Source organism: Ziziphus jujuba, chromosome 8 (genome assembly GCF_031755915.1).
Source record: "Ziziphus jujuba cultivar Dongzao chromosome 8, ASM3175591v1".
NCBI classification, from domain to species: Eukaryota; Viridiplantae; Streptophyta; class Magnoliopsida; order Rosales; family Rhamnaceae; genus Ziziphus; species Ziziphus jujuba.
In genome coordinates, this window is record NC_083386.1 from 13,882,297 (window position 1) to 13,909,629 (window position 27,333).

At 33.5% G+C, this 27,333-nt stretch overlaps 2 protein-coding genes across 3 annotated transcripts; both read right to left on the reverse strand.

The window, feature by feature from the left end:
• Positions 1-14,218: 14,218 nt before the first annotated feature.
• Positions 14,219-17,858, reverse strand: LOC107413609 (probable adenylate kinase 6, chloroplastic). Its single transcript, XM_048469868.2, has 4 exons — positions 17,310-17,858; positions 16,829-16,969; positions 15,023-15,295; positions 14,219-14,712 (listed from the first exon to the last, which is right to left on the reverse strand). The coding sequence occupies exons 1-4, from the start codon at positions 17,652-17,654 to the stop codon at positions 14,572-14,574; spliced, it is 900 nt and encodes a 299-aa protein (XP_048325825.2). The 5' UTR covers positions 17,655-17,858; the 3' UTR covers positions 14,219-14,571.
• A 196-nt stretch (positions 17,859-18,054) lies between these two features.
• LOC107413629 (protein TONNEAU 1a-like) lies at positions 18,055-23,458 on the reverse strand. 2 transcript variants are annotated; one of them, XM_048469869.2, is made up of 8 exons: positions 23,138-23,458; positions 22,382-22,514; positions 21,646-21,734; positions 21,424-21,561; positions 20,192-20,325; positions 20,054-20,079; positions 19,816-19,972; positions 18,055-18,431 (listed from the first exon to the last, which is right to left on the reverse strand). In XM_048469869.2, the coding sequence occupies exons 1-8, from the start codon at positions 23,222-23,224 to the stop codon at positions 18,386-18,388; spliced, it is 810 nt and encodes a 269-aa protein (XP_048325826.2). In that variant the 5' UTR covers positions 23,225-23,458; the 3' UTR covers positions 18,055-18,385. The 2 variants fall into 2 exon arrangements, with proteins under 2 accessions (XP_048325826.2, XP_015877121.3); XM_016021635.4 differs by having other exon boundaries at positions 21,424-21,546; positions 23,138-23,457.
• Positions 23,459-27,333: the final 3,875 nt, after the last annotated feature.

Here is a 27,333-nt window from a genome sequence, read left to right on the forward strand (position 1 = left end):
TATATTTCTTAAAAGTTGAGCCAACCTGGATTGCTTGCTAATATTAAACATACTATTATTTTTTATAATAAGTAGAATTTTAAATCTATAATGAGCTGTTCGACCACCAATAATATAAAAGCAGCAATTCCTAAAGATGCTTTAGCATGTATAATTAAACATTTAGATCGAACAACAGCCAAAATAGTTTTATACAAAAATATCTTTCCATTACCTCCTGGACCATCTACCCAAAAAAAAAAAGAAAAAAAAAAAGGACCTTGTGTACAAGTAAAAAACTTTATTTAATATCTTATCATATGCATATTCTAGTTTAACATTTAATAAATCAGTAGTTAAGATATCCTCATTATTTATAATAATTGATAACTCCTTATTGATCTCTCTATACTCATCATGTATATTACTTATATGAAAACCAAAATCAACAAAACCATAATAAACTAAACGCTTATCTATTTATTCAATAACTAAATTAATATGATTCAAAACTTTTGATTTGTTGTAATTATCTGTACACACATTATTATTGTAATCTTCAGACAGTTCTTTCTTAAATTTATTACAAAAACCTTGATGATGATTAGAATTGCAACATACTAATAAAGTAGCAAACAACCTATGCAATATATTACGCATTTCATATAAAGAAGCTTCCTCTACACATTTTTAATATAATTTTCTGCTTCTAACAAGCCATACAATATTGTAGCATCACAAAAAGATGAACACTAAACACTATTTATAAATTTTCATTTAGAAGAAGACATTGCTCCTTTAATATGATTTAACAATAATCTTAAATAATATCTCTCATCATCTAAAGGACTAATATTCATAAGTTTACTGACAACAACACATTGTTTAAGCTCATTTCAACTTTTTGATTGTCTATCCCAAACATAGTATGCTAGAATTTCTATGTACAATAACTGTCTATCATTTTACTTATTTTAATCATAGCAAATAATTTTGTAAGCACTGTTCTGGTCAAAAAATCATTGTACACTAGAAATTTATCAAAATCTTCAAAAAAAAAAAATTTGTGTTTATTTTCAAGATGCGCCTATAAAGTAATAATAGGTGGATACATTTCATTTAAACAAAAATTATAAATTCTCTACATTGCTTTACAATCCCCATCCCCATCTGGATACATTAATCAAATTATTCAACCTTAGCTAGGACTTTAAAAAAATACATAAAATATGAAAACCATTTACTACTTCCTTTAATGATATGTTTTCCTACCAACATAAATGAAAGAAAGTTTTTCCCGACTACTTATGTTAGTTACCATTTACTATCCCCATTAATCATCCAACCTACCAATAAGTTTATATCCAATCAACATAAACCATCCAATTTCATTCCTATTAATGTTCCATCTACCAAGAACAATATTTTATTGTACTTGACATATATTTATATCTTTCAACTTCAATAACCCTTCATTTTTGTCTCTCTTGCAAACCAATCTCCATCTCCATCTCTCGTATTCTTTTGCAAAAACTCAAACTTAAAGACAATCCCAAACCGTATAAACAAACCCCAACCGTGTGAAGATGAAGGAAGAGAAGGGAAAAAAAACATAAAATTGTAAGCTTATGTTCTTACCATTATAATGTATATTAATCTATATATATCTTATATTTCCTATGTATGCCATTAGTGTTGTTGTTTGTGTAGGTCATTGAGTTTATGTTACGTGTGATGGTTGTAATGGAAAGTGTTTAGGTATGATTCCTACTGCCATGTCAACGAACACGGATCAACCATCTGCTTCTGTCACTCCAAAAGAAAGTATAGTCACTTCACAAGTAGCATAGAAACACATGCAAGAAAAAATGTCAACCATGATCTTAATCATAAAACAGTCTTGCTATCTCAATCAAGATATAATGCAGCGGTTGTTTGGTCAAACACCTCAAAACCAAACTCATGATCGAACCTCACTAGCTCCAATTATTTTGATGAATCTTGCTCTGATTTCATCAAAAAAAAAAAAAAAACAAAAAAAACAAAAAAAAGAAAAAAAAAAGAGAGAGAGGAGCCAACCAGACCCAAAAAATCAACATGGAGATAAAAACATTACAAAAACAAAATATGTAAAAACCAATGAATCAAGACATTCCTCAATTATCTCGAGGCAATTTTTAGAGTTAGATTGAAGCAACCGAACATTTTGGAAACCTGGAGAAAATACACAAGAACACAAGTCATGGAAGAGTATATTTGAGGACTGGTGATACTGTGGACATCGAGGCACACGATTAAGAAGGTACATTGAGGGAGTGTCTGATCATAAGAAACACATTTAGTAGTATTACAATGTAATGCTTAAACTTGTCATATTAGAATAGAACGAGAGGCAATGATGTTTAAGATGTTTTCGACCAGCTTAAAAGGGACAACGTTAACATAGTTTTATGGTCTACAACCTTAGTCGATCAATTTGTTCGAAGAGTTGGTGAAGGTGTTTACGTTTCAATTTGTATCGAGCATCAAATTGAAAAAAGAAGCTAATCACTTATTTACCATCACACACAGAGGAAAGGAGAACCTCTCATGGCTTTTACTCAGAGATTTAATAAGTAGAAGGTTAGATAGCAAACTATAATCAATATATAGTAGTAAGGCATTCCAAAAAGGTCTATCCTGTGATTTCCTACTTTATGACTCTTTGACTAAGAAGACACCGGCTACCCTTATAGATGCATTAGAATGGCTAGTTGATGCATAAAATTGGGAGATGATAGATTAAAAAATAAGAGAGAAAAAGAAAAAGCGAGCAGAAATGAAGTTTTAGCTATGTAAATGTTCAAGCCACAAGCACAGTATAAGATAGGGTCCAGCATTCAATGTAGATTGTAGTTCCCTAATGATGGACACATGTCAAGGGTAAACTAGGATGAGATTATAGATCCTTTCAAATATTACTCTTTGAGTATAAATCCTGACTCAATGGTCAAATACTTTAGGGATACCGACTATGTGAAATGGCCAAGGTGGATGTATACTAATTGTAGGATGTGTGATAATTCCAAATATTTTGCATTCCACAATGACTATGAACATTTGAGTGAGGATTGTTATCAATTAAAATGCTAGATAGAACATCTAATAAAGAAAAGGTATTTCAAGGAATTTATGCCGAGAAAAGAAAGCTCAGGCAATGATTGATCTCGGGATGATAGGAGGGACAAACGGAAGAGAGGAAATTCAAGAATAGCTCATTCAGATGAAATAAGAGACAAGCATCAGGAAAAGCAACCGCAACGCATCATCCATACCATTCATGGAAAACCTGGAAGTGATGGTGAAACTATGGTTGCGATGAAAAGAATTATAATAAGCTAAAGCGCCTTTAGTTAGAACGACAAAGTCTCAAATCTCCAAGGTACCCAACATCACCTTACCAAAGGACGATGAGGAAAGATTACACATGCCTCATTGATGAAGCATTGGTTGTAGAAGTTTTAATCGCCAATTGCTTGGTTAAAAGGGTTTTAATTAATGATGGATGCTCCATCAATATCTTATATTCTCTTTGTGTTGACAAAGATGAGGTTCAACAAAAGGAAGATGGAGAAAGTAACCATGAATTTGGTAGGCTTTAATAAAAAACCCAAACGTAGTCATAGGTAAGGTGGTGCCAATTACAGCAAATTGAGTTACTGTCTTCTCAACAATGATGGTTGTTAAAGCTCTTTCGGCCTACAATACAATTCTTGCATGACATGAAGGCAGTGCCATCGACTTGTCATCAAAATGAAATTCTCAAATGGAAGAAAGACAAAGGTGCTAAGGAGCAGCTAGAAGACAACTCATACATATTATGTAAATGCAATGAGAGACTCACAGTAACAAACAGCAATTGTAGAACCTTAGGACCTTGATCGTATAGATGGACATGAACGACATTGTTGGAACAATGTTGGAAAATTTTCAACAATCTCTTGTCTCCTAAATTTGCGGTTTTGCGGGTTTGCCGGGCGTGCCACTTCAAACCTATAACAGTTCAAAGAAAATAAGAGAAAAAATGTGCGCCAATTGAATCAAACTTCTCAAATGATTGTATTGATTATTAGAGAACAAAAAATAATCTTATAAGGTCCGATTGCATTAATGATTAAAGGATTTTAAAAAAATAAAATTTCAACTAGAAAATAACTAAGAACAATAAACTAAAGGAAGTAAATTCTAAAGAGAATAAACTAATTAGTCTGTATTCTTGTAGTCATTTGTGGAGGTGTCTAGAAATCCCTTTCCAAGTCAATAGAGCTTCAATTTATATATGTAGAGAACTTTGAGTTACTTCATGCGTTTCCATTGTGGGATTTTTTTCCAAACTCCAACTTCAAAATTTCAATTTATACATGTGACAATTACATGACTATTCAATCTCCAATCAATGTGGGACTAAAGCCATTTAATTAATCTCCCAAAAATAATACTTCAATGAATTGAAAATATTAAATTGGAAAATTAATATTTTGGCCCAAACATTGCCCGCCTTGCTTTGTAATTTTGTAGTGGAATGTAAAAATTTCAAAGCAAATATTAATGTATTGGTCTTGTCATCACAATTACCATGGAGCAATAGGTTCGATTCCATTATGTCTGATGGCAAAAAACCATGCAAGATGAATATTTATTTTTTCCATCCAAAAGTTGACGCAAGAATTTATGCTACATAAGGAAACCAATTGAAGACCAAAATCCTTTCGGCTACACAAGGCAACGAAGCTACATTTAAAGCATGCCCAAATTTTCTTCTTATACCATCCAATAATTTCCAAACTTCAAACCATAAAATCCAAATAAATAGTATATTAGAATCTTTATTTGGTCTATCCCTTTAGTCATATACGCCATAATCTTCTTGACAAATTCACTTATCCACCCTTTGATTATGCTACACTACCATGAATCCCATAAAAACCTTTGACCAAATATTCTTTTTAGACTCCAAAAATGGCCATGATTAATTCCTTCCTAAAGGAAGATCGGATAAGTAAATAGGGAAAATGAGAATCAATTTATATTCCATGGCTTGCCCAATGGCCCTTCTTTCCTCATTTTGTTTCCTTGAAAAATTTCTTCCTTACCAGCCATGGTATGACATGGTGCAATGACCAAAATTAATCCTCCAGCCGTGTATTGATTTTCTTATGGCTCCCACCGAATATGTCAAATTACCATAGTAAAACAATTCCTTCTTATTAATCCCGAATACTTTACTTTCATAAAAGCCTCCATCCCAAGTTTCCAATTTAAAAAGATTCCTCAAATCCTTTCCAAATTTCGTTATATTGCATATATATCTCATGAAAACAACCCTAAACGTATTATATTAAATATAAAGAATTCCCATCTCAATATCCACGGCTGGTCCTCCATCATTCCTCTTTCAAGCATAAGTTCTCTCCATCCCACCTCCTACTATCCATAAGTCACACGCAAATCTCATGTGGTGCAAGATCACGGCTCCACAGGACCCCTGCTGCACTTGTTTCATTTTTTTCTTTTTATATCTCTTGTTGATAAGCTTCTCTACCTCTTATAATGGCAGCCAATGCCACCCCAAGTGTTGCCTCTGCATAGAATCGGCCTTCTAATAAAGAGCTTATTTTTCCTCCAAACGATGCCGTCAAAAGAGATAACTTGTCTACAGAAAGGTAAGTTCAGCTTCTCTTGCTTCACTTACTGCACCCGTGACCTTCTCCATGCATCGCTTCCTATGTTTGCTGCTGACTCTTCAGTTCACTAATCAGCCGAATAAGTGTATATATTGACTTGTTTATCTGCTGCATCCTGCACAAAGCAATGCTCCCACCAACACATCTATTCACATCCTCTTGTTTACATATATATATATATATATATCTATATCTATATATACATGTAGAGCTTGGACAAAATCCATAAAAGCACACGGTTCCATATGCTTTGTTTTCTTCTTCTTTTTATATATACATATATAAACATGTGAAACATGAAAATTCTCACCAAGGTAGATGGCTCCATACATGTATATGGCAAAAGGTATCCACATGTCTTTTGTTTAGCCACACAAACTTTCTCTTGGCTCCATGCATATACATATATATACACACATGTCAAAACATCCCATCCTTTTTTTTCTTTTTCTTTTTTTGGGGTAAAAACATACCAGTGGCCCCCCTAATTCCACTTCATGGCTGTTTAAACTTTATTCAAGCCGTTGAATTTTTTATTTTTTTTTCTTTCATAGGTAATTGGCTCGATGAGGACACAACTTTACCAAGGCCTCAAAACAAAAATTAATGAAGCTCACGATTCATCTCCACAGCCAAAGGTACTAGTGGCCTTAATTTAGCATATTAAATATGTATATATATATATACTGAACTATTCTTTTTATATGTGGCAGGTCACCAATAAAAACAAATTGTCATATGTGGAGCAGCTTGAGCAGGCTATCAATCACACCAAAGATGCTATTGACGATAGGATTTTGATATAGAGAAACTAACTCTACAAAGAATTTATCCTTGGCCCTCGATTCAAAGACAAAATGCCTTGTGAAGTTGAAGTCGCATTCCAAACTTGCCCGGATGGAGTTCTACCATTTTCCTCAACATCCTTGCATTGGGATAAGTGGGAAGACTCTAAACCTTTCAAGTCGTGGCCGGTCAAACCTCCGGAGTGGATTACATGGATGAATCGATTGGACCCCTATTACGATAGTACCTGGAAGAAATCTGGAATTTATACCGTGATACGTCTATCCTTTCTTGACATCCCATGCGACAAGGGCCTAATTGCAGTTGCACTTTGCTTTTGTTCTTCTGTCTCCAATGTTTTCTATTTCAGGTTTGGGATGATGACATCAACCTTAGTGGATCTAGCTATTCTGCTCGGCCTTAGACCTCACAGCAAACTTTTGTCCATTACTGCTCTATCTCGAGACGGCATGCGGCATTATGAAGAAGCCAACTTCCCAAAGCATGAATCTTCTTACAACCACTTCCTGAAGAACATCCAAGGCAAAGACAAACTGCTTTCTCCCAAGAACATTTTTTCTTGTTTTTGTTTTCGCATGTGACTTTTCTAGAATTTTCTCATTGAATTTCTTGAAGACCCACCATGTCATAGATCGACTGTCCTGAGAACATCTTGTATTTCTTATGGCTTTGCATGTGTAATTTTATTTTTTATTTGTTTGTCTTCTATGCAGGTGACAAAGGACTTTGTTCACATGGCTCAAATTATTACCAACAGTACATCCATAGTTCTTGGCTTGCATTTCTTGGCTCCATGACAGACTTTTAGGCATCGCATTCTTGATTTACTTATTCAATGGTCTATGTATTTGATCTTCCTGGCACGTTCTTTGGCATACTCCATCTTGTCCAATGTTACAGATCTGACATTCTCCGACAATATGGATTTAACTTGTCTAACAACACAGATCCTACCTGTCCAACCAAGTATCCATCCTGTCCGATCTAATATCCATCTTGTCTAACCTGGCCAATAGCAATGGATTTGACCCGCATCTTTAATCCGGCTTTGTACAACATGTTCATGACCTAACTGTATCTGGTCGACCTTGAAGGTGATGAATTCAACCATTCTATTTGACGAAGGTCGTGAAGTTCAACCTATGCCTGAGTTCTTCAAACTCAGCATTAAAAAGTAGCCAAATTGGCCAGCTCAAGTTATATCGAATGAATGGCCATGTAGATTTCGGCCTGATATTATTCACTTCTTACTGCTATATCTGCAGGCCGCGCCGCCTAGCTCCAATGTCTTATCCAACGTCTCACAACATTTTTTAGCATCCTTCGAAACCATGACTTTCACCGAATGGCCATCTTTTTCTATCATGTGCTCTTGACCAGGTTGGGATCCAAATGATAAAGGCAAGACGACAACCATGTTGACCATTACCTCCTCCATAGTTTCAAATTTGACCATTGAAGACTTGCCGATTGAAGAAACAACCATGTCTTCTTTCATAAGGTCATCATTTAGATTCTTTATGCATGAGATAACTTCAACACTTTGTTTCCTAACCCATACTAAAGATTGCTTCTTCACTCTAGAAGAGCCGGCTCCCAATGAAACAGTGGCCTTTTTAGCTGTGACTTCAGCCATCTTCTTCAAACCCTCTGACCTACCTTCTGTATCACAAAGGTGCGACTCCAATTCCTTCAATCTATTATCATCTTTGTGACTTTCAGGCTGAGTTAATATTGTCATTGGCCTTTTTTCAACAACCTTCTCATGCGCTTTTGATTCTTCCGCCAATCTTCTAGCCGCAGCATGTTGCCATTGCATCCGCCTCTTCTGAGTCCTTGTGAGCAGCTGATAATGCTTATATTTCACACGATACAACCGACCTATTTCTATAATTGGTGGCTGGAACATCCTTGGCTTCTCAATTTTATGAGAAACCAATCTTGTTCGATTATATATCGAAAATGTAAATTGAAGCTTGGAGTCAAATTGCCCTCCCGGGTATTGATGGTTCAGCTTCCAACGCCCATCTCGCATCTTCGTTCCCAAACGTTGGAACACTGACTTTGGACTATGAGGCCCGTAATTCTCTAATGGGGGACTTTATCACATTTTTCTCACACATCTTTATAGGTTGCTTCTCCCCATCGTCAACTTCATGCTTGCAACGTGTACAAAGCACCTGAACAGATGGTTCGGCCCTTTTGGCCGAATACTCCTTTCTTGGTTTGTTCTTCCTTTTCCACAATCTGCCAAATGAGGGTTGTCCTAGCTCGACCTTAACTTTAGGTTTGGTCAAGTTAGAAATGTTGGCCGAAACCATATCCACTTCGGCTGATGGGAAAGGATTGCTATTAACCTCCATTACATCATTTCCTTTCTCTAGGAACTTCAAGGTGCATTTGGCAATTAGAGCTTGAATTGCATTTTTGAACACCACACAGTGCACAGTTTGATGCATCCACATACCATGCCACTTGCAGTACGATTTCTTTTTAGTTTCTTCAGCAGCTAAAACATGGCCGTCAGGTAATTTGATTACCTTGTCGGCCAACAAATGGTCCAAAAATTTGGTCGGCTTTGGAGATGTCAAAACTGTAAACATTCTTCGGCTCGAGCCATTTCTTTTTTGTATCCATGACCAATTGAGGAATCCTCTAGTTCCTTGTTGGTCTAGCTAAAGCTTTGCATACGTATGGCCTAGTGGCCACTACCTCAGCAGCATCGATTTCGACAGAGGCATCCTCGATCTCTTGGTCTTCAGCTTCGACAGAATAAATCTCCGTATTTGTGTCTCTATAATATGATCTCCAAGATGAGTTCTTCCTCTTATATTCTTCCTTCAAAATACTTTCGTATCTAGATGCTCGAGAGATTAACTCGAACAAATCATGAAACTTTGTCCCTTCAAACTTCTTCCAAAGCTTGTAGCTCAGTCCGCTCTGGGCTAGCTTCATAAACTCTTTTTTTGGTATATCCAAGTGACATCTGATCATTTCCCTCTTGAACCGAGCAATAAAATTCTCCACCTATTCTCCTTCCATTTGACACAAACACGACAAATCAGCCATAGAGATCTCCGGCTCAATCCTGTAGAATTGCTCATGGAATTTTTACTCTAATTCTTGCCAAGTATGGATCGAGTTTGGTTGTAGTTTGATGTACCATGAGAAAACAAAACCTGTCAAAGAGTTAGCAAACAAACGGAGCTTTAAGAATTCATTGGTCGCAGCTTCTCCGCACTGGATAGTGAAGCAGCCTATGTGCTCCACAGTGAATTGATTCTCTTCACCCGAAAACAAAGTGAATTCAGAAAATCTGAATCCCCTTGGAAACTCTATCCGATCAATGGCCTCGGGGTAAGGCCTTCTGTAAGATGGTCGGCCAATTCGTCTGAATGTCAGGCCGATCATCTCCTGGATGATGGTTTCAATAGCATCCCTATCCATTCCCTGGCCTTTGTTCACCCAATTTCGGACATTATGCCCATGTCTCCATACAGGGCCGTGGTAGTCGGCCTGGTGGTGATGGTTTTCATTTTGACCATACAAAAAGTTTTGGCCAAATTGTTCAGCATGCCCCCCACCATGACCTTGATTTTGGACATATGAGAAAACACGGGGCTGAAAGTCTGCCCTTCCTCCATTAGCATTATTTGCGACCTGAAGGGCCTGCATGCCATAAGGTGAGGCTTGAAAAGCCCGCACTACATGTGGTATGGCCTGAGGGGCTAGTACAATCTGTTCTTCTCGGCCATTTCTAACATTCTGGCCTTGGTTTTCCGTTACTCCTCTATCATGAATTGGATTCCTAGCTAGTGGAGGAATATAAGGTTGTCGTTCTGGCACGACTAATCTTCCTTCATTTCCATTCGTTCTCGCCAGAACAGTTGGTGCATCAATCCTTGATGTGATGCCTTCAGGCACGGCCGAAAAGGCTTGCACCTGTTCTTCTTGGCTAGTAGATGGCCTTGCGCCACTGGACGAGGCTTGAATAACCTGCAATTGTTGACGCAACAAATCCATAATGCCTTCCATCTGACGTTGCTGGGTCTCTTGGAATCATTGCTAGGTTTCTTGGAATAACTCCATCTTCCTTTGACCTTCCTTCAGCTCTCGGGATAGTTCATGGATCAACTATTGGATGGACATCTCCATCGAGTCGAGAGTCTTACTAACTTCTTCCTCGTTGTTGTTGTTACGGGTGTCGGACTCCAGAGATCTTGATCAAGTCTGAACCATTGTCTTCAGTTGAAAATTTATGTGGTCCCACCGGGCGTGCCAAAAAGATATGTTGGAACAATGTCAGAAAAATTCCAACAATCTATCATCTCCTAAATTTGTGGGCATGCCACTTCAGACCTATAACAGTTCAAAGAAAATAGAAGAAAAAATATGCACCAATTGAATCAAACTTCTCAAACAATTGTATTGATAATTGGAGAACAAAAAATAATCTTACAAGGTCCGATTGCCTTAATGATTGAAAGACTTTAAAAAAATAAAATTTCAACTAGAAAATAACTAAGAACAATAAACTAAAGAAAGTAAATTCTAAAGAGAATAAATTAATTAGTTTATATTCTTGTAGTCGTTTGTGGAGGTGTCTAGAGATTCCTTTCCAAGTCAATAGAGCTTCAATTTATATATGTAGAGAACTTTGAGTTGCTTCATGCATTTTCGATGTGGGATTTTTTCCAAACTCCAACTTCAAAATTTCAATCTATACATGTGACAATTACATGACTATTCAATCTCCAATCAATGTGGGACTAAAGCCATTTAATTAATCTTCCAAAAATAATACTTCAATGAATTGAAAATATTAAATTGGAAAATTAATATTTTGGCTCAAACAGACATAGAACAAATAAAAGAAATTCCCTTAGATCCCGAGATTCTAGAATAAGCCGTGAGGATTGCAACAAAGTTGATGCAAAAAATGAGAGAAAAGTTAATAACATTCCATAGATAGCACAGGCAGTGCTTTGCATGGGACACGAGCAACAGGCTGGGAAGATATCCAAATGTCATAACTCACATATTGGATGTAGATAGATATGAGCTTCAGGCCAATAAAGCGGAAAACGAAAAACTTCTCCTTGAAAAGAACCAGATCACCAATGAGGAAGTTGACTGGTTGGAAGAGAGCAATATGATCATGAAGTTTCACTATCTCCTGATTGGTTGCCATATATAATGTTGGTCAAAAAGAAGAATGGCAAGAATTGAGTGTGTAATGATTTCACAAATTTAAACAAAGGTTGCTCTAAAGATAACTTCCTTCTGCCAATTATGCATCAATTGCTAGACGCAACTTTCAATGGCAAAATGATGAACTTCCTAGATTCTTTTTTTGGGATAAAATGTAATCTTGATGCATCTAGATGATCAAGAAAAAATGGCATTCATGACTGAACGAGGAATTTACTGTTACAAGGTCATATCATTCGGGTTAAAGAACACTGGGGCTACCTATCCAAGACCAGTCAATAAAATGTTTTAAGGAAAAAGTTAGGAAGACCATGGAAGTCTACATGGATTATATGCTAGTGAAATCCTTAAAAGGTTGAGAACCATATAGATCATCTGAAACAGCCATTTGATATCCTTGAAAAATATCAGACAAGGATGAATCCTGCCAAATATATGTTTGGAGTTTCAACTAGTAAGTCTCTTGGATATAGAGGCTAATTCCAATCAGATCAAGGCACTCATCGATATACCTTCACCTCAAAGTAAAAAAGGTGTGCAACTATTGAATGGAAGAGTGGCAGCACTTAGCAGATTTATCTCTCGATGTGTTGAGAAAGTATAAAAATTTCCAATGAATAGAAAAGTGTGAAGTAGCTTGTCAAGAGCTCAAGCGAAACCACGGCTCCCTTCTTATAATATTATCTAACGTAAAAAGAAACTGGCCGTATTACAAATTATTTTTAGATTCTATACCAAATACGCTTGGACATTTTAGAATTCATATTGTGAGTTTCATTCCTTTTTCCCCTTTTGATAAGTTAGTCTGCCCAAACATTCTTATCAAATAGAAATAATAATGACAGCCACTTATCATGGACCAATTGAACAAAAAGGTAAATTCTGTCTGATCATTTGAACACAATCATAAAATTGCTTTATTAAGGATGCATTAGATTCCTAATTTCAAAAAAATTGTTTTGAAACACATTTTTTATTAATAATTTTACAACCCAAAGAAAAATACTATCGAAAAGCCATCAAAAATTAAAAGTTTTCATATTCTTACCAAAAGTAATACTAAAATATTAATGAATAAACCATATTTTTTTTTTTTTTTTGGGTCCCTACGGAGCAACGCAAGGGATGTAGCCACCTTTCCCATGATGAGAGAATCTAGGTTTAATAAAGTCCAATGACATTCTTTTGTGCTCTTTGTCCCAGTGAGAACATCCCAGTGAGAACATCTTTTTTGTTTTTCATTTTTCCCCTTAATATTTCATCATGCACACTTCTAGATTAAAAAATTAAAACATTTCTACATGTTATAATCAAAATATAAGTTTTATATATAAAAATTACAGATGTTATAAGCAAATTCAAAACCTTTTTATTTTTTATTTTTTTTATGTTAAGAGCAAATTCAAACCAATTGTTGTATAATGTTTTGACCAAAATTATGGTGACAATTGGAGCATATGAAGCGACTTTTTTTTTTTTTTTTGGGAATTAAGTATACAAAGCGACTTTTGTATATAAGTTTTATATATAAAAACTACAACTTACTTCCACAGATGAATGGACCTCTGTAGCCCAATCTGGCCCACAACAAGTAGGTCAAATTTTTGCCATTTGCTTCATGGAACATAGCAACCTGGATCGCCGTGTACTATAACAATGCTACACGTTTTGGTATCATTTCCATAACCCTGAAGTAAAAATTTCTAACCATATAAAATCTTTTAATATCACATACTTAGTCCAGTCCAATCCACATGTATCCTGTGTACCACTTGCAGCCATTCAACAAAGATGATTTGGAGATATGGAGATTCAGGAACTTATGGGAAAAACCAAAATACGATTCTTTGTATTCAATTTTTATCAGGCCAATATGATAATATTATACTAAAGATCAATAAAATCAACCTTTCAGATTAGTTTTAAAAGATAAGATCCAACCTAATTATATAAACTCATTGCATCCAACATTTGAGATCAGAGACTTTAGTATAATATTTTCAAGTCGTTTGATAAGAGACTTACCGTTGTTTTCAAATCTGAATCATATACAAAGGTGAAGGCATAGGTCAATCACCACTCAAGTTAGACTTATTGCATGATCAAGATCATCGGCCTCCATTTTGTTGGACTGTAATACTCCACAGCTCCAATGCATTGTAGTTTAGACAATAAATAAATAAATTGTATCATTTGAGAAGAAACCTTTGACCCCCTTAAAATACAATAAAAAAGAGAGGACGACACCGTACTAAGGTTATACAGGATGATTTCTACACAACTGATCCGTACAATACCATTTAAATAAAACATGAACTAGGTAAAATAATATCAATAGCCTAATTCTAGAAACAATTTGCACTTATGCATGTCTAAACAAGAATACCAACAGCAGATGGGCCATTATTGGAGACAATAGAAAGGACATTCTTTTGCAGAAAATTCCAGCCGCTTCAAAGTCCATCCCTTTTTCCTATAGGATATATAACTCCTTCCAGTTGTAGATAAAAAGATGTTTTTTTAGCACAATTTTACTTACATTATGGCATAATGAGTTACAAAAATACATTATGTCCACAAATAATCACAATAAGTTAAGCCATCTGTCAACTAGACAACATTACTAATGATATCAAAACCACCTTCTTCTAGGGCCAATTCTTATACACATTTTAACACACCTCCGAAACAGACCATTAGGAAGCTACCTCATATACATTTTTGAACCTCTTTCTACTTTTATTTTAGTAAAATTTGTCACCCTTTAAATTATTAGATGCATGTGCCTCTCCGACATACAAAGAATGATTTACCATACCTAGTTTATTATATAATACACAAATTTTAACATTCATGCTGCTGCAGATTGTTCATCATGGTCTTCCAGATTCAGAGCTTGAAGCAGCTTTGGCCAGGATTCTGGAATTCCTCCAGGAAGTTCAAATTCTAACAGTTTTCCACGTCTGCGATAGAACTCCTCCAGAGGTTGACTCTGTAACAAGTTGACACGCTCAAATCACTAATAAACCAAAAAGAATATTATTTTTATAGTTGACCTATTGACATTTAAGCATCTTACGCAGTCAAGGTCCACCTGCTAGTTATTATTGTCCTAGAGCATTGTTTAAGCAAGGCTAAACTCTCACTGTCCAAGTCAAAACAGGTTATCATATGGTGTAGTATCTAACAAGCATACACTACAGGTGGCAGCATAACAGTTGTGTTCAAATTTAAAAATAAAAGTAGTACGTTGTCTCCCTAAAGGATTGGGGAAAAGAAGTTCCTAAAAGCAGGAGAATTACCATCTCATTATATATACGGAGCCGTTTCTTAACAACTTCTTCAGTGTCGTCAGAACGTGTAATAAGCTTTGAGGCACAATGTGGTGGGGGAAGAAGAGGAGCCATGTATAAGTTCGGGCTTCCATCTTCACCCTTGATGTCAATGGAAGCAACATTATAGTTTCCACCACACTCGCTACAAATCCTTCTTCCAAGGCACTTAGCAAGCAAAGCTTCTTCACGAAGTTTTAGATTAATAACTAAGTCAATGTCTGTAACTCCGTCTAAAATTTCCTGCAAAATATTTGAAACAGAAAAGTAAGCATAAAGGTGAAAAAACAACCGAAAATTTTAACAAGAAGACCCTACTTAATAGTCTAATTGCCACCATCACCATATGAGGGAGATGATTTCCTTTGTCTACTTGATCAAATGGAAACAACAATCTGACCAAACAGACAGAAAGCATGTAGCCACCAGAGTCATTATAAGAGGGTTAACACTACTTGGAAAATTAAGTTTTCTTTTGATGTCATGCCATCTGCTAAAGAAATGCTACACGTAGACAGTTTGGAGAACAAAATTGCTTGAACAAATCGATTCACAATCCAATATTTCTACGAACAAACAAAACTTTATAGGAAAATAGAGGAAAAGTTACAAAGAGTTGGAAGCAGTAGCCCATCCTACACTACCAGAGCTAAATTAACAAAAATAAGTCATTAGAAGCTTATGACACCAGATATATTACAAGTCATTAGAAGCTTATGACACCAGACATATTACAAGTCATTAGAAGCTTGTGACACCAGACATATTACCAGCAACAAGAATAATACATATATGCTGGACAAAAAGGTCACAACCTAAAATTATGAATAACTCACTTCTAACTAGTAATTAACAATGCATGGTAAAAAATATCATATTTCAAATTAGCTCTTATGATTAAAAAGAAAAAGAAAATTACATTAGCACCTAGTACATCTTTAAAGAAACAACAAACAAATGGAAATAAATTATTTTCTATTTCAGTATCACCCAAAACAATTGACTAAATAGATAACAAAAAGAGCTGAAAAATAAATGGGCAGACTGTACGCGGACATGTCAACTCTTAGCAACCCCAAGCCAAGCCCCAATCCCAGCAGAAACGACTAACATCTACATGAACCTTTAAATGCCAGTTTACTATCTTCCAAAGATATCCTCCATGTTAGGTCCTTGACAGTGATGTTCTCTCATTCTCTTTGTTCAGACCTTGGGACTTTTCATATCCCATTGGTAAATTGCACAAACATCACATAAATCATCCATAACAGCGGAAGCTCAGCCCTTGTTGTAAGGAAAATTTGACGTTCAAGACAGAGAAGTTGACAAACCGCCCAATTTTTTTTCCTCTTAAAATGTTGGGAAACAGTAATAGTAATAGCATAAATCCCGTTTGACCTTAGTTGAGATAGCCTCCACAAGATAATACTTTATGGTTGCACATATTTGAATCATACATACTTACTTAAAGAAACACACAAAAGCAGAATTGAGGAACCATCCGAACATATATTTCTTAAAGAATCATGACGATGCAAGGTTGTCATACATAACCAAATCCTGGAAGATTCCTACAAGTTATTGAAACCCATAACCAAACACCACATTGAACTAGCTAATTTAGCTTAGAAAGATAAAAATAGTTAAAAGAAAACAGATAACCACTTTGATTATCTTATTCATTATATCTGCAACATCCACTTTTATCAAACATGTAAACACAAATAAACCCAACCATATACGTGCAACAATTTTTAATCCAATAGAATCTCTTACCGCCTGTCTAATGGTTCGAGGGAAGCCATCAAGAATAAAACCGGTTTCACCCTTTGCTGCACTAGTTTCAAGACGCTTGGACAATAACTTTATTATAATTTCATCTGAAACCAATTTTCCTTGGTTAACAATGTCTGCAAGCTGCAAAAATTTATGGTAGAAAAAAAAAAAAATGTAAAGATGGCAGACCCAAAAAAAAAAAAAAAAAAAAAAAAAAAGCATAGATCATCTTCATCTGTATGAAGTAAGCAAATATTTAAAAAAAAAAAATTATATATATATATATATATATCTATCATTTCCCATTTATTTTCTCAACAAACAAACAAACAAAAGAGGAAAAGCAAAACTAACAATTCGGTTTAACTATCAGATTGATTACATATACGTATCCTCCAAAAAAAAAAAAAAAAAAAAAAAAAAAACATAAGCAAAACTAAATACAATTGGAAATAAATAGAAGTAAAAAACCCTAAGGAACCTGAGAAGCGAGAGGACCAGAGGAAGAGAGCTCCTCACGGACAAGATCACCGGTGGCGATGTGAGGAACACCCAGGAGATTCGAGAGGCGAGAAGCATAGGTCCCTTTTCCGACGCCCGGACACCCAAGAAACACCCACTGAACATTTTTATCGCTGTTGGGTTTTTGCTCCAGAGGAGGGAGACCCTTTTGGTTGTGGTCCACCCAAGTTGCCGGTTTCAGGTCAATTCCATGATCCGACGAAGAAGAAGAAGATAAGCTTCGAAGAGCGATGAAGGCAATGGAAGAGATCGTCGTGTAGCCTCTGAGTCTGAAGAGGCGGTGATTCAACTTCGACACTGCCATTGTAGCTTTCTTTGTTTGTTTGGAAGCTGACGAAGTTTCTGTGCTTTTGGGTCTTCTGGCTTTGCGTTTTGGTCTTTGGAGCTTCGAACTTTCTTTTTTCGCTTTTCTGCGACGGTGTCTGTCTTTCTGGCGTCTCAGAATATGCCACGACCCCAATTTTTCCTTTTAAAAAAAAAGGCAAGGTTAATGTTTATTTTTCTCCCCTTTTTTTTTTTTTTTTTTTTTTTTTTGGCTGATAGAAAACTCAGGAATAACCTGTTTGTGATAATTCAAAATTTCAAAGCCAATAAATAAGAATTGCTTAACGAATTTACTGTGGGGTGACATTTTTACTTTCTTTTTTTTTTCTTTTTTTTTTTTTTTTTAACAGCCTAGTGAGCCTGTTTTAGGAACCCATGGGTTAAACAAACATCTTAATAGATCCATATTTCAATCAGGAGACAGATCTCAACCTTTACAATCCCATGAAGTTTCAGACTTCAATCAGCCTTTAAAAAAATGTTTAAGCAGAGGATGAAATTCAATGCTAAAGCCAATTCTACAACAAAAAATGGTCAACAAGGAAACTAAAGATAAACAACACTCAAACCAAGCACTAAATCACATCAGAATGTGTGGAATCATACATAAAATTACTAGCCACATTAGCTGATCATTACTGGATTAATTGGGAAGGGGCGGGGGGTGGAATACAGAGTAAAATACAAGTGCAGGAATGTAAAGCATTGTCTTCACTCAGCCCGACCATCGTCATCGTTGATCCCATCCCCAGCATGCCTGCATCCAAATCACACAGATTGATTAACAATACAATGCAGAAGATGTCACTAATTGCTTTCACAAGGGCAATTTAAAGAGTAGTATGTTGGGAACCCAGAATTGTTCTCTCCTCTTTTGGGTATTAATTACAAAATAAAACCTATCATGAAGTTTCTGAATCACTCTAGAAAATGGAAAAATGGTGGGATCAACATTTCACCAAAGCAAGTGATCAAATCATGCAGCACTTAATTGTACACAGGCTTTTCTTTTTTTTCCTTTAACTTGAGGATTTCTTACAGGCAACATCAACTAGACTAACAGGAAAAATATGATTAATTGCTTGCTTCTATGCAATTGTAATACTACTTGCACTTGTTATTCAATCAAATAACCTACAAAATTTAAACATGAGTCTTCATCCTCATTCTGAACCATTGAAATAAAGTGGCAAAAAAGATACCAAGAAACGAATCAATTAGCATATGCTCATAGCCAACAAAATAATCCAATTCTAGCCCTCGAAACCAATTTTTCAGTATTCCCTGGAAAGAAAACTTCTGAAATTTAAAACCTTATTATGGCTTATAAGTCATAGCACATATTCAACTAACAAATCCAGACTCTGTCCTAATTTAAAACTTCATTAGGAAATCTACAATAAAAAAATAAAAAAGAAAACTATTCTGTACTGCATACTCAAATTTGCAAGCACCTAAATGCTATTATTAATCCAAAGCCTGTTTAAAACACTACTCTTTTCATAAACCATATTAAAAAAATACCCCATCCCAGACTCGGATATGTTGGGTATCCTCCGCTAAAAAAAAAATATCTTCCGGTTGGATTGACCAATTCCTCATGTTCTTTTCATATTTTTAAGCTCCAACAGTAAAAATCTCCAAAGCAAAAAAATGTGCATCTCACATAAACATCTAGAGAATAAATACCAAAGCAACTTCAAACTAGGATTGACATTAAGAAGAAAGATCCCCACTCAGACAATTAAAAGAAATCAAGAACAACCTATTAATGAACAAAGTCTGCTATGTAAGTTCAAAACTTCTTAATCGGACAGAATATCCCCTCTTAACCCACCCAATTTACTATTACACTAGTAGCTGGATTGTAACACTACTCTTATGCAAGTAAGACCTGACCTGTGTGGACTAATCAAACATGATACCAATATTTCCACAATCAAACTTCCGCCAAAAAGGAAGAATTATAATGATAACAGCCCTTCCTATTTAACCAAAGTCAATTTCTTGCAGCAATGACAAAGTGAATGTTCCTTGAACCATTTTTCAGAACTAATTTCTATTTCTACCTAATCAGAAGGGGGAAGGGGGAGGAAGCATAAAATGTATAGCTGATAGGCTGATAGGGATTCAGAACAAACCGCCAAGACGTAGTTAGATTTCGAGCTTTCCTATCCAACTGAAGGTTTTCCAAGGCAGATGAAGTTCGAATTATATCATCTGGAAGTTCCTCACTATCATATCTCCAATTGTACTCATCTTTCCTGTAACCAGACATGGAAGATCCTCCTCTTCGATCTGAACGCTAAAATGCATCAGATAAAAGAAAAGCAAGCAAACTGTAAAGGAAAGGCTAAATTAAACAGTTTTATTACTTACCAGATGCCTGGGAAGCAGAAACAGGCCTATCATGTATAGAACAACAATAAAACATCTCAGTAATGAGTGGAAAGGGAAAAACGGAAAGCGATTGAGAAACCAAATTAGGACTGAAAAACAGTGAGGTTTGCACATCACCTTCCTAGTGGAGGCAGGCCACCTGCAACAGATGATGAAGAAGGTCTTCGAGTGTTCCGAGACTCTAGATTGGATAAGGACTCCGTCTCTGCACTGGTTAGCCTCCTTCCAGTACCCCTAGTTTGGGACAGGTTCTGTAGAAACAAGATTTACATGATAAGCTAAATGAAATCTACAGGAACGTTACAAAAACCATCAATTTTTGGCACAAAAGGTAAGAATTTATACACCAACCCAACACCCAAAACTTGAAAACAAAAAGATATTCCTTTATACCAGCTCTCCTACTAAATACTTTGAGGAATACTTATTGCAGTATCATAACAATTACACACTTCAACAGAAATGTAAAATATTTATGAAACCCAGAGGTACTTATCAACCCAATTCAAGAAACCCTGTATCACCAATAATTAAGGCAACCTACATAAACGCATTTCCATTTGTTACATATATATTCTTCCATGGCAATAAGCCTTCTCTCTCTTACACAAGTTCATTTTTAGCCTTTTTTTCTCCCCCTTTTAACCCATCAAAATCAAGCACTACACCCTTCTTGGATCATTTTTCCCTCTTTTAACCCATCAAAATCAAGTACTACACCCTTCTTGGTTTATACTTAATAACCATCCCATATGACATAAGCAACCTGCCTCTGACCTCCCACATTGGTCCTCCCAGGTCCTCTTCTTTTCCGCAGCCCATCATAAGCGCAATCTATGTTTATTTCCACTTAATTAACTATCAATAGAAATTTCTCTTTATAATATTACTATAATACCAGATCTTAAATATCTAAATACTTACATCCTACTGAACAGTTTTCTAACATGTCATTTCCCTCCTCTTACTCTTGATCCAGCCTTTCCATGGTCACTAGTTTTCTTTATTTTTTCTCCTATGATTTCTTCCCTCGTTCAATATAGCTAAAAAGCATAAGCACACTTCCTAATTATATGTCAACCGTATCCATGGACGAAAAATTTTGAGAGAAAAAGCAGATTCTATTTACACCAGATATCAACCTTTCAAGCAGGCATATTTGTGAGTCTATATTTTATTTTTGGGTTGAACAAAAAACAGATTCAAACATCAATTTTCTTCATAAGACAACCAACATAACAAGCATGAAAATTAATATTGAAGCAAGAATATACTAGTGCAATATTAAACTATAGCACTAATGCATGTTTTGACTTGTAATGAAAATACAAGGAGACTGAATGTCAAACCTCAAATTTCAAGAAACCTTCAAGGACATCCAATAGCAAAGGACCACTATCACCATTTCTATTAAGGTCATATCCATTTTTGCTGCTGAATTCTTTCAACTCAGTTTTCCATGAATCCTTTTGCTGAAATTCAGCAAACTAAAGCATCATTCATTTGTATAAGATAATCAAACACTAATTTATTTCAACAAGATGAGCTTGTAAAAGAATTTACTCAATTACCAAATTACACTCCGGCAAATAAACCTTTAGCGTGTGGTTCAGCTGAGCCCAGTCTAGATATTCACAAATTAATGCAGTAATAAGCCTCCCTGCAATTCAGAAACAAAGAACAGTTAGGAACTTTCGATTTGTAATAGAAGCTTAGCAAAAACTATGAGTAAACTTAACCACGACACACTATCATGGCACAACGAGATTTAAGGGGAAGTAGTATTGATCTGCAAACCATGTAATGATGACCCACATCTTAGTTTTGAGAACCAAAAAAGAGAAAAATGCTGTACACTTTATTTTCTTCTTTTACTTGTCAATCAGAGCTTTGGTAGTAAATACACCATTTGGTGGTAAAAAGCATGTCACAGTTCGGGTAGAAGTAATAATAGTAACAAAAACCATCACTCATGGATCAAAATCATCACACATCGAATGTTACAAAACAGTTTCAATTTCCATTTGCTTCTTTGGTTTCCTTTTCCTATGAAGAAACTTTTTTTATAAATCGCTTTATCAATTCTATTAATCTACTCGCTAATATGACTCCACTCCAGAACAGAATTTTCTTATCCCTCTTATTATTCAAAAGTTTAACTTAAACTGAAGCTTACAGAGCTTAATCTGCATGGATTTAATCTTTGGATACAATAAAATTATCTGCTGTCAAATGACAACCCGCTTCATAATAGCTGGTTGGTAACAAAATTTGTAATAGTGAGACAGAGATAGAGGTGATAGGAACCTGAAGGAGAAGCATGGAGTTGTTTGGCACGCTCATTGCAGCTACCAAGTAATGCAGGAGGTAAACCTTCGTCCTTCTCAATAACTCGATCTTCCTCTTCAATTGCCTCAAATACACTTGCTCTAAGCTCAGCCTAGAAATGGATACAACTAATTATTTACAACATTTCTTCTGTACAAAACAAATAGCTTCTTAAAAAAATATATACATATATAATATATTTATGTACATGTATACGTCTGTATGCTTATGTGTATGCAAACATATATATATCTATATATATATATATATATTTTTATAAACAACGAAACGCTAAACTACATGCTACAATTAACCCACTAAAAAGAACCACAACATTTACCGAAATTCCAAATCACAGCCAAAATTTTCCAAAAGAGCATCCCACTCACAAAATTCTATTTTTTGTTTTCTTTTAATAAACTGCATTTTGAAGAAACCTGAAATAACGAAAACCCTAATCCAAAAAAAAAAAAAAAAATCCAAATAAAGTTCCATCACCATTTTCCCAATAAACCCAACAAAAAAAAAAATTCATTTTTGTTTTTCCTTTCTGAGTTTCAAATCAGCCGCAAACCACCACCAGAAAAAAAAAAAAAAAAAAAAAAAAAAAAAAAAAGATCCATATGATAAAAAGCGGGCTTAACATTGAGAGAAAATGGAAAATGGAAAATGCGAAAATAGAGAGAGAGAGAGAGAGAGAGAGAGAGAGAGAGGGTAAAAGAGGGAGGAAATTACCCGGATCTTGGCAAGAACGCCTTTCTTCTCGAGGGTCCGAGTGACTAGGGTCTTGAGGTCCATCATCTCCCTCGTGTAATCGTCCATGGTTTTTGGTTTTCTTCACAGAGCTTTTTGAGTGCGCTTCAGAACACAGCTTGCCTCTCTCTTTCCCTCTCAGAGCGTGTGTTTGGGTTTTGATTTTTTATTTTTTGAAATTTTGTTGGGATGCTTTTGGTTCAGCCTTCAGGTGGGGGGTTGGGGCGTCAGAGAGGGAGAGAGAGAGAGAAAGAGAAAGAAGACGAAAATTAACGCTTGGTTAGAGAGAGAGAGAGAGAGAGAGAGAGAGAGAGAGAGCAGTGGGTGTACTAATGGGCAATTCTGGTGGATGTGGGCTCCATTGGAGGATGAAGTTAGTCTTTTTTGGGCTTTTCTTGGTTATCACTTTGGGCCAGATTGTGGGTCTCTCTTTCAAAGGCCCGTTTCGAAATCGATCTGTAGGTGTCCTCCATCTTAGGCTTCGTAACGATTTAGGGGTTTTCCAATCAATTATAAAAGAATTTTAACCTTTTAGTTGTTTGGTAAAAGTCCATAAGATTGGTTATTTTGAGAAATTTGATGGTTACATGGCAGTTTTTCCAATTAGATTGTAAGGTGATTTTCGAAATCTATTTTCTTTTTAATAATTAAAACAAATAAATGTAAATCTTTAAAATATATCCTCAAATAATTAATAAAATACAAAATTGTATTAATCTTTTATTATATTAAAAAATATACACAAATTAAAACTTTTTAAATAAAAATTTTAATATGAATAAACTATTTTAATACACAAACAATGTAATATATATATATATATATATATATATAAAAACAAATATTTTTTTGGATGTTAAGTATTTTATTTTAATCTGAGATTTACAAAAAAAAATCTTAAAATATATTTTAACGTAAAACATTTTGCCATTTTATCAAAATAAAATATTTGTAAAAATATTTTAAGTTAAACATTTTTTAAAAGTATTGGTTTATTGGTTTTTTTTAAAAAAAAAAACAAAATGTATCATAAGCTAACTAAATATAAATTATTGGTTTTAAAAAAAAAAATGATATACACCATATCCATTTTAATAATTGTAAAATTTACAGTAACTCAAAACAATAAGTTACCAAATACTTTAATAATTCTTTCTTCAACACAGTAAAATTTAATTCTTTTTTGGGCATAGTTATAGTTAATTCTTCTTTCGGCATAGTTATAGTTAATTCTTTTACAATCTATGAATTACCAAATCAAGCCTTAGACCCCGTTAGAGTTTGAGCTTATTACAATTTGGTATATGTCTGGAAGCGATTTTGAAATGGTTAAAATCATTTCCAAATGAATAAAAGTATTTCATATAATATTTGTTCAAAAAGTATAAATCCTTTTTTAGTGACATTGTTATTAGAAAATCACCTATTTGATAATTTTAGAAAAAGTGTCAATTAGGTAATTCTTGAGAAATCAATTGAAGTGATTTTTAGGAATCACTCTCAAATAAATCTTAATCTTTCCGATTTTAAAAATTATAACTAGTACGTTTATACTTATGGAGGATGTGGATAACATTAATATTAGAGGTGTAAATAAAATAATAAGAGAAGAAAATGGTAACTTTTTGAAATTTGATGGCAAAATGATCATATTTTTAAATTTAAAAGAAAGGTAGATGAAATTAACCCTTAATTTATTAACAAGCCAAAATTTTGTTTAAATATCCTTAGCTAAACAATTTAAATTGTTTGAACTGACACTGTTAATTTTACACTATAACAAAATATTCTAAAAACATTTTGATAATAAAAGCCAAGTGCAAATTTTATATGTTATAGGCCAATTTTCTAGACATGTTTCATCCAAGTATTTCTAAATTGTTTGATAATATCGAAGCTTAGTTATTTTCATAATATTTTACAAATAAATGTTTAATGTAGCCCTAATTGTGTTAATGGATACTTTGGTTATGCAAAATATTTATTAACTTGTGCAAAATGGCCTTTCTCTTCCCACTGCATTCTATATAAATTTTCAAAAATGTCCCTCTTCATTTAAAGCAAAATGTTTCATTTCAAATTATAAAATATTGTTTAAATGTTGGATAGATATTAGCTGAACAATATTAAAATGTTCAAAATATGTTAATTGAACAGCATAAATGTATCCAACTAACTAAAGCTAAGTGTATTTTTAATAGTAAAAAATGTATTATCTTCCATGACAAAGCAAAAATCTTCCCAAACAGAATAGAATATATTCCTAAATTTTACTAAATTGTTTTAAATATAATTATGCTTTATGAAAAACGTTAAAAACGTTTTATGGAAAAATATACTAAAGTTGGAACTTAAAATTTTCTTTGTTGAATTTAGTTATCTATATATATATATATATATATATATATTTATTGGTAAGAAGCCCACGCGTCGAACTTGGGTTGGGGTGCAATCTAAACTACCCTTAAACCCTGTTTAGCGGATAGGATTAGGATTAAAATTAGTAAAATAACTTCAATTTCATAGTTGGTATAAGCAGTTGACATGATTAAAAAATTTTGAACCCACCAAACAATCCCTTTATAATAGGATAACTAATCCGATGTAAAGGGTGAGATAATAACTAATCCCATGTAAAAGGATGAGATAATTTTATCTCGCTCGAGTTTTAAAAGACAAATATAATTATATTTAAACATTAAATAAAGTATATAAGATAAAATATATTACATACTGATTAACTAAAATTCTATGTTTTACAATAAAAAATTATTTTTAAATTGAAAAATCTATTTAGTTGCTTTTAGCTACACATATATGTATTATTTTATTGATGGATATTGAACATTTTAAAATTATTTAGTTAGAGTGTACCAAACATCTAAAATTATATTGGTATTGTAAAATTAAATATTTTATCTTTAAGAATAACTAATATTTCAAAAATCATTATCAATGGAAATATTAAAAGCTTAAAATATGAAAATACCCACAAAAATATTGGAATTATCGAATATCAATAAAAACTTATAAAAACTAACAAAATTGAAGAAAATTTATTTAAAAGTTGAAATTTTTTTTGTTGAAACTTAGGATTAACTCTTTTAATAAATTAATTATCAAATTAACTATACAATTTGCAAAATTATTGAATGAATTTTATATCTATTTTAGTTGATGATGTATAATAAGTATTAATGGTCATAAATATATTATTTATTATCAATAAAAAATATAAAAAATGCATATTTAATTAAAATATTTATTAATTAAGATATCAATTATTACAGTTATAATATATGTCATAAAATGTCATCTCAATGCCATCTAAAATTTTTGGATGGTTGAAAATTGTTGGTATTTTCTTTATCCTAGTTTAATATGTGAAATATGAGTAATACTTATTAAAAATTGTATATTTTTGATAATTTTTTGCATGTAATTATTAATATACTAAACATATAGATTTTATTTTAAATGCAACTATTTTTTTTGATAATTATTATATGAAATTCGTTGACTGTATATAAATTATTATTTTCTAATAATTGAGTTTGAGATGATACCTACAAATTATTATTTTACGATATTTTATAAATATTCCATCAATTCATTTAGTTACATTTGCAGTAAATACATTTCCTGGACATTCCTTATAATATTTATTTACTTTATAATATTTGTCATTTATTTCACATACATTTTTGTATTTTTATCTATATTATAATTTATATTTAATCTATAATATTTATAGAAATATTAAATTTTGTTATTATCAAAATATAATGGATAGGTAAACAATTAAACATCAATAATATTTATTAATTTTATGATAAAAAATTTAAAAAATTAAATTTAATAGAAATTTCCATATAAAATTTGAAAATTTTCAATTTTTTATGAAAATTATTAATTTTTTAACAAAATTATGAAGGAATTAATGTAGATATTTGATAGAAATTTTTATGAAAATTTTGTGAAAGTATTAAAATTTTTATTTATTTTTGTTTAAAATCAAGATTTCTTATCCATCTTTTGAAAATATAGAGATTTTAATAAAATTTCTATTAAAATTTTGATTTTTAAACCTCAATAATAACAAAGGATATTTTTGAAAATTTACACATAAAATTTGATAAGAAAAGAAAAAATATCGTGAAAATAACGTCACTTTTTAT